At 39.5% G+C, this 12,594-nt stretch overlaps 1 protein-coding gene across 1 annotated transcript in view; it reads right to left on the bottom strand.

The window, feature by feature from the left end:
* The window catches only part of pdlim5b (PDZ and LIM domain 5b), a 33,477-nt gene extending 24,488 nt beyond the window's left edge, over window positions 1–8,989 (bottom strand). Inside the window, exons 1-2 of the mRNA XM_030742771.1 lie at window positions 8,797–8,989; window positions 4,983–5,088 (exon numbers count right to left, since the gene is read on the bottom strand). Of these exons, the coding sequence (XP_030598631.1) occupies window positions 4,983–5,081 (99 nt within the window). The 5' untranslated portion in view covers window positions 5,082–5,088; window positions 8,797–8,989. The remainder of the gene's footprint in view (window positions 1–4,982; window positions 5,089–8,796) is intronic.
* Window positions 8,990–12,594: the final 3,605 nt, after the last annotated feature.

The raw sequence follows: 12,594 nt of genomic DNA, 5'->3' as shown, positions 1-12,594 counted from the left end.
CTGACCCCCCCCCCCCCCCCCAAAAAAAGAATATGACATATGAATTTCAGCAAAATATAGTGCTGTATTCAAAGGCTTTAAAGATGCTGACAGCGACTAATAAGTAATCTCAGGGTTGTAGTCCGTACTCCAACCATGAGTACCAACCACGTGTAGTCATCCAATATGTCGATACATTTACGCATATGTGCTTATTTTACTTCATGGAAGCAGATAAATCAAATCAAAGAAGCAGATTTACTTTTAAACATACTTCATCCAAAAAAAGTGTGAGTGATCTAAATCAAAATCAAGCGACAGCTTAGTTATCCTTTATAGCTTTGCCATATAAGATGAGGGAGACTGGAAGCAGATGCTCTCAACACAACTCAAGACAGACAGACCAGAGAGATCAAACACATACTACAGATAACGGTTTCCACCAAGCCCATATGTAACCTGAACACATCTTCAGGAGCCTGCCTAGAACATACCTGACGTACCTGCGTACCTAGAATTAAGAACTTGCAGTTTTAGGAATATGTGGCCCAAACATTAGTGTCACCCATAACTAAATGTGAAATATTGTCATAATCTGCTTTGTTGTTGCTGAATCATAGCAAATTATGGCCACAAAATTCTGATTTAATCTCAAGTTCACGCTTGATTTCAAGTAGAAGTTTGCTCCAAATATACAGAAATTCACTCAAGGCACTGAAGTGATTTCACATTCACCCAAACAAGACTGGCTGACAACCCAACAGCATGGAGCACTTAATGTTAAAAGTACCTTATGGCATTTATGTTAATGTATACATCATGAAGCCAAGAGCTACCGGGTAGATTTAACTAATTCCTACATTTTAGTTTCTATGCAAAAATGCTCAAGAGAGTTTATAAAAGACACAAATTAAAAAACAATGTTTAGCAGCTATACAGCAAAGGCCACACGCTATCTGTCTCAGTGGTTCCCTGAAATCTTTGCTTTTATGGTTTCTGGGCCTGAGCTGAACCATAAATTATGGCTTACAGTCAAACAGCAGAAATATTCTTCATCCAAGGAGCTTAACAAGATTCAAACTCTGTGTAGCAATAACAAAAAAAGTCAACGCATAGTGTGCAACCAGCAAAATTCCTGTTACTTGGATTTTAAAAGTTGCTGTAAATTTCACATGACAAGTTCACATGAGAACAATATCTAGGCTGATCCTTATGTGGCACAAAAATAATGCAGCACCCTCAAATAAGTGCGTTTTCTGAACCACTTTCTTCTTTTGTTTCCAGACAAAACATTTTAAGTACCTCTTTGTCACTGGAGCTTATCCTCACTATTTCATAATACTTTATAGAGGTGTGACAAGTATGTGGCGATGTAGTTACACTGCAGTGTTGGTTTAGCCTTTCAAAGAGCCGGATTTTTAAAGAGGCTCGGAAAAATGTTTGTGAAGAGGAACGGCTGGCGAGTAAAGAACATGTTTAAAGTTAGATTAAAGAGCACAGTGAAGCGTGCTGCTAACCAAAAAAATTTGCAATAGTTTTCCGCGTTTCTCACTGGAGACTCAAAGCATGAAAGTTTTGCCTCAGTTAGGTCACCAAAATATTTTTCATTTACTACATGACTTTACAAGCTCCCGAAATACTCAGTGGGGAATTTTCTATTAATACATGAACAATATTATCTTACCATAACAAAACTTCCCCTCCTTAAAGTGAATGCACAAAGCATAAAATGTAGTCCCAAATCCACTACGCCATCAGATTCTTCTTCTTTCAGTGTCAAAGTAGTGTGACCATAACAAAAAAAGTGATATGATGGCGGCGCATGAAAATACATGCACACACAGCTGGGGCAGAAAGCCTCAAAGTAAACACAGAGCTGAAATGAGCTCGTATTATGTTCCCTTAAAGTATCACAAGCCACTAAAACAACAATCAGAAAGGACATGAAAAACAGGAGGAGGAAGTGAGGGGTCAGGGGAAAAAGAAAGGAAAAAAATCATTGTGGTGACCTCGAAATGACCCACAGCAAGCAGGCGCTGCTAGACACAGACATGCATAATAGAAGTACAGAACTGTGCAAAAGTCTTGAGTCACCCCTAATTTCTTTATATTTTGGTAGGAAAATGGGAAATAGGTGCAGCGATTTATTGAAACACGTGCAAGCACGAATGGAAATACAAAAACAAAGTCTGCACAAATATAATCAGCTTGGCAGTGCGTTTGGGATCATTGTCATGCTGAAAAATCAGACCAGATCCTTTCCAGATGGTATTGCATGGTGGATCAAAATCCGACTGTACTTTTCTGCATTCATCAGTTTTGACAAGATCTCCAACACCACACACACCACACTGGCTGAAACGCAGCCCCAAACCTTGAAAGAGCCTCCCCCGAGTTTTACGGCTGCCTGCAGACACTTGCTGCTACTTGATTATAAAGTTTTTGCAGATTTTAATAATAGAAATGGTACTTTACTTCAATTTTTTAAAGATGCAAACACCTGTGAAGAAATATGTAAAAAAAAGTCTGAATAACCACAGACTATCAAGGATGGAGAAACAGAAACAGAGGCACCCACATACATAATGTGCATAACGGGGTCCTTTCTCCATAAATCAGCCACACAGTATCACGTGATCCCACTCTTCACAGCCTTGTTAGAAGGTTACATAAACACTTACATATCCATTCATTTAAATTTTTGTAACACATCTGCGGGGCACATCAATCCTACCTTTTTTTAAAAACAGAAAATGTCCCTGTGCATACTTTAGAACATAGTTATTTTCAACGTTCATTAAATCAATTATTCATTTACAATGTTTGTTTTAAGTGTCGCTTTGAAACCTAAAGACCAAAGTTTCAAAAAGGCATCCGGACAACAGGCTGTGTTCTTGTGACCACGCTTATATTCTCTGTATAATCTTTGAATTGCATGCATATGGTAAACACATGTAAAGAGATTACATCTTTATTCCACAGCAATCCCATCCATTTAAGCAAAAATACATACACGCTTTAATGTGATGTCAACAAAGTAAGTATTACTGCAAATTAAGCCTATTCCACATTGTGGGTCTCTAATGAACCTTAAAATAAGCCCAAGGTCAGCGCAATTTTCTCATCACTCATCTAATGAAGGAACTGAAGTAATGGGTAAACTGTTGGCAGATGTTTCCGCATACGTACTGTGTACTAACTAACAGTAATCATTACTAAACTGGAAATTTGATGTGGCTGATGGGTCAATGTTACGTATAACACACTGCTCTGCTACACACACGCATGCATGCATAGGCTGTGCCATTTGTGACTACAGGATTCTGACTAGGCTAATTGGACAAAAGGGTTGGGCTTATTCTTGGTGCCTTAACAATAACAAGAAAGAATCTCAGCCATTTACTGGACATGTGGTGGGACAAAAATACGTCACAGGAATGACAGAGTTGTGTCGCCTGGCTCAGCAGTACTATGGCATGTTCCACACCACAAATGAGAACGAAAATTGACATTTTCTCCCAAGCTCACCTGTCTGATTTTTTTATACACCAGTCACTACAGTGTATAAAGTGCATCTGATATATGATGGCATATATAGCTATACAGATTTATATAGCTGATTCAGAATTTTCATATAGTATGTATACAGTGGCAAGAAGTGGTTTTTACATGATAAATAAGTGACTGTGGTAGACAGAAGAGGCTTTTTTTGTGCTAAAATAAAAAGAAGTAAATTAAAAAGTACTGGGAAAAACATGAAGGCACTTCAATATCTGATTGTGTCTGGTTAAAAAAATGTGAAAGTGTTATATCTATAAGATGTGATGACAAGATGTCTGCTGGCAACACTGTAATGTCCTGCATACCACTATTATCATACTTACAAAATACAAAAATAGACTGTGAAGCTATGCTGCCCTTTTAAATGCTCTCAGAGTTACTATGTCCAAGCACAGAAGAAACGTCATTTCTCTCCCCGCATGATACTCAAAGTTCTGTAACTGATCCTGCCACCGACAAATAAACAGAGTGACTGACCTTTGTAATAACAGTGAGATTACAGTTTCATAACAGGATGTAGTGGGAGCTAAATGATACTGCTCATTCCACAGAAGCACAGCTGTACTAAAACACAGACTACGTCGGCGGAGGACAAGTTGCCTTCTTTTAATCCTACTTCACAACAGGAAGCGTTACTATAATAAAGACAATTCAGATGTCCTTGGGCTGAAATAGATTCCTACTTCACAAATGGTGAGCTGCACTGAAGGCTTCCTTTAATTTTGGCAGCAACTACAGCAGTTTGCACACAATCCTCTCACACCATGCACCTAAACGGTATGACTGTGTATAGGCTGAGGCCCAGAACTCATAAACAATCGTACAGCGAGTGATCCATCAGCCAACTCAGGACTCGAAAGAATACGGCCAGTCCACTGTGAATTCATGTGGCTTTGAGTCCTAAATAGTTATTACAGATCCATTGTGGCTTTCTAGAGTTTCACTCAGTTAGGACATTTAAGGACAGGTTCTGATGCTTCCACAGCACACCGAGCACACATCCAACTCTCTTCTTGGATCAGGACAAATACCACGGAAAAGGTCAGCACACTTAGCACTATCGCTCATCAGCCGTTAACAGCTACATGCTGTGTCCTCCAAAACTTTCCTGAGCAGCCACGGGAGATTCAAGGGAGTTTTTCTAATTGACAAATGTTGTCAAAATACACATTATTTTGACAATAGACATAGCCTTGCTATGAGGTAGGTAAAGGTCATGTGAAACAGAGTGACAGGGACATGAAGTGTTAACAAAAGTGTCTAAATGCAGCGTTGAGTGTCACGTAGGAGACAAATGGGACACGTACTTCTGTTAGTGACGAGGCAAATGGCATAATAGAAATGACCAGCATTCCTCTGAGGTGACTGTCATGAAGTGAAGTATACATTAATGGCGCGTGTGTGTGTGTGTGTGTGTGTGTGTGTGTGTGTGTCCCACTCACCCGTGAGATGGTGAGGGGCAGACAGAAGTCCTTCCCTCCCTGCAGTCTGAAGCCCCAAGGGGCGGGGCCTTCCAGAGAGACGCTGTAGCTGGTGCTCATGATGTACCTAGAAACCAAATAAGACATATCAATCACAAATCTCAGGCCAACATTCTGAAGCTTCACTTTGGACCTACTGAGCCGGTTGAAACAAACGGTCTCTTGTGAAAAATGAAATGTTAGAAATTTTTGAGAGTGTATGTCAGATAGATAGAAAGACAATAAGTCTTATTATAATCACACTGTCCCTACACATAATCCAACAAAAAAAGAAGGAAAAGCATTTTGATAAACACCGCAAGATAAATATGTCACTCTGTTTCTGATGATAGGACTGAGCAAATTCTTCATTCCCTGGGTTCAGGGCTGTAAGAAGTGAGAAATGAGAGAGTAACTGTCCTGCCTGCATTCACATCATTGCTAAAAACCTCTTTTAATCCCAAGTGCAGTGTGAATGAGTGCCGGCCTTTCCTTTAAAAAAAAGTGTGCTAGGTCTGTAAAGGGAGTAAAGGAGGAGGCATACCCTGCACTGCCAGAGACTTGTTAGAACTCAGCTTCAATTCACTGCCAAAATTTTTATTTTTTTTGTTTTGCATTGCTATCCTTTTTTGGCTAAATGAACCACCACCTACATCACCTTCTGGGCCAAATATCGTGTTGATATGCATTATGTACATGGAAATTTGTGAAAAAGTAAGACATAGCAAAGCTTATTTGGTGCAGTAAAATAGTTCATGCACTATTAAGTTTCACTGGTTTAAGCCCTGCCTGTCATGCATTCCTTTTCCCCTAAAAGACCAAAGAAGCGAATTGTTTATTGGATGTGAGACTGAGGTTAAATGCAGCGACATATTGCAATTTAGTACATTATAAAATTCATTAAACTGATAACTGAGGAATCTGGGACATTTACAAAATACACTTTTCTAGTGCATGTGTGTGTATTTGAGTGTGAGAAAGAGAGACAGAATCACTGTGAGTCCTCTGTCAGCTGCAATGAATCCATCACTGCATCTGTCAGATCTGAGCATGTCTTAAAAACCACAAATCATGTAAGAAAAACATTTAATGTCTGCCCGACCCAACAATCTGACACAAAAATACTGCATCAAAGTATTTTTGATGCACAACCATTACGTGCCACATACTGTATGTTTTAGTTACAAGAAAAAGAAATGAGGAAGCAAATTTTCTGTAGTTAGCAGTGCTTCAGAGAGCATCTAAGAACCAAAAAAAGCTAAAACTTTCTAACTAACGAAAGGTCTGACACAAGATCAGTAGCTATTCTTTCTATTCTAATAACATGTTTTGTTTTGTTTTTAATAACTGGATTTGATTGAGAAGAATTCATTTAAGAAAGGACCTGGCGGCTGAAACACACAACTGAACATGGCTTGTAAAGTATACAATTGCAACACCTGGCTTGAAAAGGAGAATAAGAAAATATTCACGCATTTTTTTGCAGGAACATGCTTTTCTGATGTGTCATTCATGAATAATAAGGCCTTATCATCCCAGAGGCATGCCTTTTTGGTGCAATAACTCATGCTGCCATTACAAATTCCCTAAGTGACAGAGCACCACCTGTTAGAACCCGTCACCTGGTTAGATGTATGAGACATAAATCAAATCAGAGCGCTGGCCTAGGCGCAGTCTCATCATCATACCTGGAGGGGGAACGAGCTCTTTAAAGAAAAGAACGCAAAAGGCTGCTGGGAGGGGAGCCTTAAAACTATGTGTGAAAGTGATAGGGAGAAAGTGAACACCTGGATAGCACAAAGCACACACAGTGATACTATGTGGCATTTAGGACAGGTAAACGATCACCAAACCTCCATGAGGTTAACAGGGTGATACGAGAGGGAGAGAAAAATAAAAAAGGTATTTTTATCCACATAGCACCATTCTAAATATAAATTTTCCACTAAATAAAGCATGATCATGCACTTTTAAATGACAATGAAAAAGACAGTCAACTTATAGAAAGTGACTGATTGAAAACAGCCGTCTCCCCCCTCGGGGTGACCTAAGGGTGAGACGTGAGCCAGGAAGTGTATTTTGGTTCAAATTAAAAAGCCTTTCCCAAATATGAAGTCCATAAACTGCATTCAATTCATTCAACTTATCAAAGCACTGCAGCAAATGAGAAACATATTTGAATAAACTTTTAATAAGTCCTTCTTTCAGCACAAATAACAATGCTTATGTTTTACTGCTTGACACTTTTATTGTAGCTAAACAAACCAACAATGCTTTAAATACAAGGACATGGAAGCCTCTGATGTCCTAACCTCGAAATAAGGAACTCAGCCACACCTTTAACACCGTCAGTCGCTTTGTTTACTGTTCCACTTGAGTTCACACCACTGAACCCCTAATGCTGGCAAACACAGTTGTATGGATAGCGACAGGACACAACAAACAAATACTGTACACACTATGGGAAGCTCTCTGACCCAGAAAAGGATGGCTGGGGAGCACAGAACTGAAATTTCTCAGTGGTTTAACATTTTCTTTCAGTATGAGTTTTTTGGGAGTCTAAGAAAGCAAACTACTGCAAACTGGGTTCATGCTCACTCAAGTCACCCATTTCCTAATATGGAAAGAACAAACATTAGGCTCATCTCATGTTCCTGCTTGTTTTGCAATCTGCAGTGATATCATGCATAGACATGAGCAGACACACCTTTTAATGTCTTCATAGAAGAGCAACTGACTTGTGCATGAGAAAGCATTAGCGACACTCGCACTGAAATTTCTCTGAACGGGTTGGAGGATATGTCACTTTCTGCTGATAAATATTTCTGCACTTTCACACCCTAAGCTATTGGCTCAGACATTTGTATGTTCTTAGATGTTATTTAACTTCCCTGATCTTATTCTTTGGCAGGTTATCCAAACAGTCTGAACAGAAAATGTCCCTGGGTTTACAGTAAACAGTAAAACTGGATCACTGTATGTTATTGCATCCGTGACCTCACAAAAGCAACTGTGAAAAAAAAAAAAAAAGCAGAGTTTGACACACTCTAACTGAACGATCAGCTCCTGGTTGCAGCAGAATAAGAAAAATGTCTCAAAATTACAACTCCATTTATGGTAGGAAAGCCTTCACAATTATGAATCACACACGGATCACCTGCACTGAATGCAAGTGACCCTGCCTTCCCTTTCTATTGCATACCCAACTACTGCTGTGTCATGTTTCCTCCATGTGATCTCTGGGTAATGAGGCTTGGGGAATAAAACTTACAGATCTGCACCTCAGACACTTGTCTGCTATTATTGCAAAATATGTTGACTCACTAAGAGCAAATTGCACAATCTCAAAATCTAAAAAAATAAAAATAAAAAATAAAAAAAAGTCAAAGCAACAGTTAACCCCACTGCTTGTCATACATGCCATATTCCAGCCTGCTTTTCGCACACTTTTAATTTAGTATGCTGCCTCACAGTGTGTAAACTGTACCAGAGAGCAGTGGTATTAACAGCCCATGTGTTCAGTCTGAGGGAGTCTTAGCTGCCCTCAGATATATTAAAGTGCATGTATCCGATATTAGTGATATTTTCAGATAAACTACGCACAAACCGCTCGCACGCAAACTGAGTCAAACAAATGTGTAACTCCGTTAGCAGGAGTAAGCATTTAAATACGGTTATTCTTGGAAATGCTTTGTAACGGAAACATGAAGCTGTAAAATCCTCACGGTAAACCGAGTGGTAACTTTCTGTAAATTGTTCCGTAAAAGACCGGCGAGGTGTACCGCGCAGGACTCACCTTGCCGTGTGAAGCCGGGTTTGGTGTAGAGAGAGAGAAGCGGCGTGTCTTCAGTCCGTTCTCACTTTTGCAGAACTGGACTGAGCGGAACTGAAACTTCCGCGTTAAAGCCAAACCTATCTGGCTGCCGGGTAGGAGGGCTTAGTGCGCCAGGCAGTTCACTGGGGGGTGTTGTGCGGCTGCCGCAGGCGTGGGCTTGTCTAACGCTGTGACGGTGCAGGTGAGCTGCAGTGGTGGTGGAGAAAAAAAAAAAAATCACAGTTAACAGCGTGCAAGCTCTGAAAACTGCTCCAAGCGCAAGTAAACACACTGCTGGCTACGCAATTGATAAAAGTTTTTTTTTTTTCCCATCTCTACTAACTTTTGACAGAACGACAGCGGTGATATTTATGAAAAGAAAGGATTTTTAAAAAGGAGGACACAGCATAATAATAGCACTTCAATTTCCTTAAGTGTGAGTAAACCTGAGACTTTCATCTTTACCTGAATGCTCCTGAGACCAACCTTAATAAAACTCCAGATTTTTCGTACTAGTTACATGCCTGCACTCCTCTGCTCCTGCTCTGTGTCAGTAACTGTGTCCATAGGTTAAATCTTCTTTCCTGATACGCAAAAGGTCTAATCAAGCAGTAATATTACCTCTGTGATGTCCGCCTTGGGACTGAATTAGGCCTCCAGTATAAAAAACAAAAAAAAAACTGGCGTTTTTGAGTCAAGGAAAATTCCAGCGATTGTCAGTGCAGTGGTTACTGGAAGGTATGAGGGAGATACTTTGGCATGATGTTATGAAACAAATATTTAAGCATCTGACAGATCATTGACTTCCTCTGTTGCATCAGTGAGCTACTGTATAAGGTGGAGGGGCGGGTGGGACAGTGCTGTCATGCAAATCAGGTTTGACACCAGGCAGCAGAAGGAGGACATGAGTGTTCATATTCATGCCAATGACACGTTTTAAGCTACCTTTATTTGGTAGCTTTTAAAATAATTTTATAATTAATAAAAGTGCAGCCCGGAGCTGCGTTCATGGAACTTCTAACACGAGGCCGAAAAGGGAGACAGCTTGGATTGCTCAGCGCAGCGCTACTTTTTTTTTTTTTTAAAAACTTATTTATTTATTTATTAGATTCACTGAAATCAATTGATGAAAAGAATGTTTGCACGGAATAATTTCGCTGATTTGCAGTGGGAAAATGTGTGAACGGTCACACTGACTAAAGTATTATCCATTTATTTTAGATTTTCAAAACTTGCTCCAACATCTGTAGTAGCTATGTTTTAGCCAGTGAAAATACTTCAGCATGAAATGTTACTAAAACGTTTGTGAATCACAGAAGTCAAAGTTTTTGTGAAGAAAGCGCCATCTCTTGGTGACACTGTGCAGTTGAGGGAAAGGGGTGTGATCATGCCTGAAATTACGCGCCCCAGCAGAAGCAGCGGGCCGCCGGCTGGGAGCGGCAGTTTTAAGTGGCTGCATGTGTAATTTCAGTCTAATAGTTGTGTAGAGATAGATGTTAGTGTAATTCTAAGGTATTCAAAGCTTTGCTGGGAGCGTCTAAAGAACAGTAGATCATTGATTTGCAATCGTCAGATTCCAGACAGCCTTGCCTTAAATTTTAGTTTATTTTGACTACAATGTTTGTTAAAATCTTTAAATCCACAAATAGGATACTTACAGTTCTGTAGCCTGTGCAAAGGGTGGACTCCTTCCCCTCCTTTATTACTGTTATAACAGCAATTTCCCATTGATTTAGGGGAATAAACAACATGATTTCTCCTGTTTGTGTATCATTTATTACCATAAATTTCAGGTGAGCCCATTTATAAAGACTTGCTACTTTTAAGTTTCTGGGTGGTTCATTTTTCCCTTAGCAAGTTTATTAATCTCTCCAAAAAAACAAACAAAAAAAAACTAATTTATTTCCACCTGATTGTGTTATCAGTTACATATAACTGGTTCTTTGCCTTCCTCAATTTACTCACCCCTTTGTTTCTAAGTCTTTAAAATATAATTATCAGTATGCTATTTAGTAGAAAGATTTTTTTTTTATGCAAAATCCCTCTTTTTCATTAACTGATGAATATCACTCTTAATCCTCAGATCCCTCCTGGAAGTAAATGGTTTGTATCAGCTGGCAGGTAAAAGGATGCCACGGCCTGTGCACAACCTGAAACCTGGAGATTGTGTGCTGGGGAAAAATTTCAGAGTGCAGTGAAGGCTAAAACACACACCACGAGGGCTCATGCCAAAGCCATTGCAAGAAGGTTCCAGAGCTGTCAGAGACAGATGAGCACAGCAGAACCTAAAGAAGGGGAGACGGTGCTGTGAAAAAGTCTTTTTTTTGGATTATCTGTCATACTTGTATGTGTCAGATCATTAAACACATTGTAACATTCAACAAAACCTGAGGAAATACAAATGCTTTCAATTTTTAAACGATGATTTCATTTACTAAGGGAAAAAAGCTATCCAAACCACCTGTCTCTGTTTGAAAAACTAACCTAAATAACTGCGATCAAGTTTTTGTGATAACTGGCAATGAGTTTTTCACATCACGGAGGAATTTTGGCCCACAGAATTGGTTTTATTCAGCCACAATGGATGGTTTCCCAGCTTGAATGGCCTGTTGAAGGTCACGCCAAAGCATCTCAATCAGACATAAGTAAAGACTTCGACTAGGCCACTCCAAAACCTTTATTTTAGTTTTTGTTCTTGCTTTTTCGAGCCATTCAGACAGAGCCGGCTCTAGCCATTCTGGTGCTCTAGGCGAGTTGAAGGTCCAGCATGTGATCAGTTATTTAATACAAATGTCAGTCAGCTTCTTTTGGGTTTTTTTTTAGTTGCAGTTATTTATTTACAAATAACAATAATAATATAAGTCAATAAATTCAATAAATGAGTTAATAAAGTAAGTTAAAAATTACAAACTTTAAAATTACAGACTTAAGTATTACAAACTTAAGCAGTAAAAAGTTCAACAGTAAAAATTTTAAATAGGTGCAGGGGTCTGAGAGAGGATCGAAGGGGCTCCTGAGGCTGTGTACCAGGACGGACAGGCTCAGGACGTTCAAGCTATTCTTCAACACAAACATATTTCACAAATATATTTGTCATCTGTTGAAATGCACAGAATTTACAGTCTTTGTTCAGATCCAGTAAGATTGCATTTCTGTCTTGTTTTCATCACATTTCACATGAAAAAAAAAAAATCACTGCTATTTCCAGAAATCTCCTCTTACCTGTGCTGCAGGTGGAACCAAAGACTCTCTTTCTCTTCTTGCCCTAAAAACAAACACATCAGACTTTTCACGAGCTGATCCAAACTGTGCAGCGACAGTGTTTCATCAGCTTCAGCGCAGCAATGTGTGGACGTGTATGACTTTAACGTTTTCCCTTTAGACATGCGTAGTTGTCTTTAAATGACCAATTAGGATGCTGTTGGTTGTGTAGCATTTTTTGCTCCTTAGCTTGCTCATAGTATTTTGCCTGCTGGTCCTTCGTCAGCAACTTCCACTGCGGACAAAAGAACACTGTCAGCAACAAACGTGAGCATAAAACATTAACAGATGCATAAATCTAAGTAGAGTTACACACTTACCCTCTCTCCCACGACCATATTCACTGCTGCACTCCTGCTGCTTTCATTTCTTCCTTCACCTTCGGCCTTTGCTCCTTCAAAAAGAGCATGAAGGCGTTGGGTGGCTTTTTAATATATGGCCGGTCCTCATGCTACTGGTCAGGACGCTTCTTCTTTCTGCAGGAATAAAACACAGAGTAAGAGCACATGTTACCGCTGT

The sequence above is a fragment of the Archocentrus centrarchus genome, chromosome 12, assembly GCF_007364275.1.
Source record: "Archocentrus centrarchus isolate MPI-CPG fArcCen1 chromosome 12, fArcCen1, whole genome shotgun sequence".
Lineage (NCBI taxonomy): Eukaryota > Metazoa > Chordata > Actinopteri > Cichliformes > Cichlidae > Archocentrus > Archocentrus centrarchus.
The sequence above is the reverse complement of the archived record's forward strand: the minus strand, read 5'-3'. Positions and strand labels throughout refer to the sequence as shown.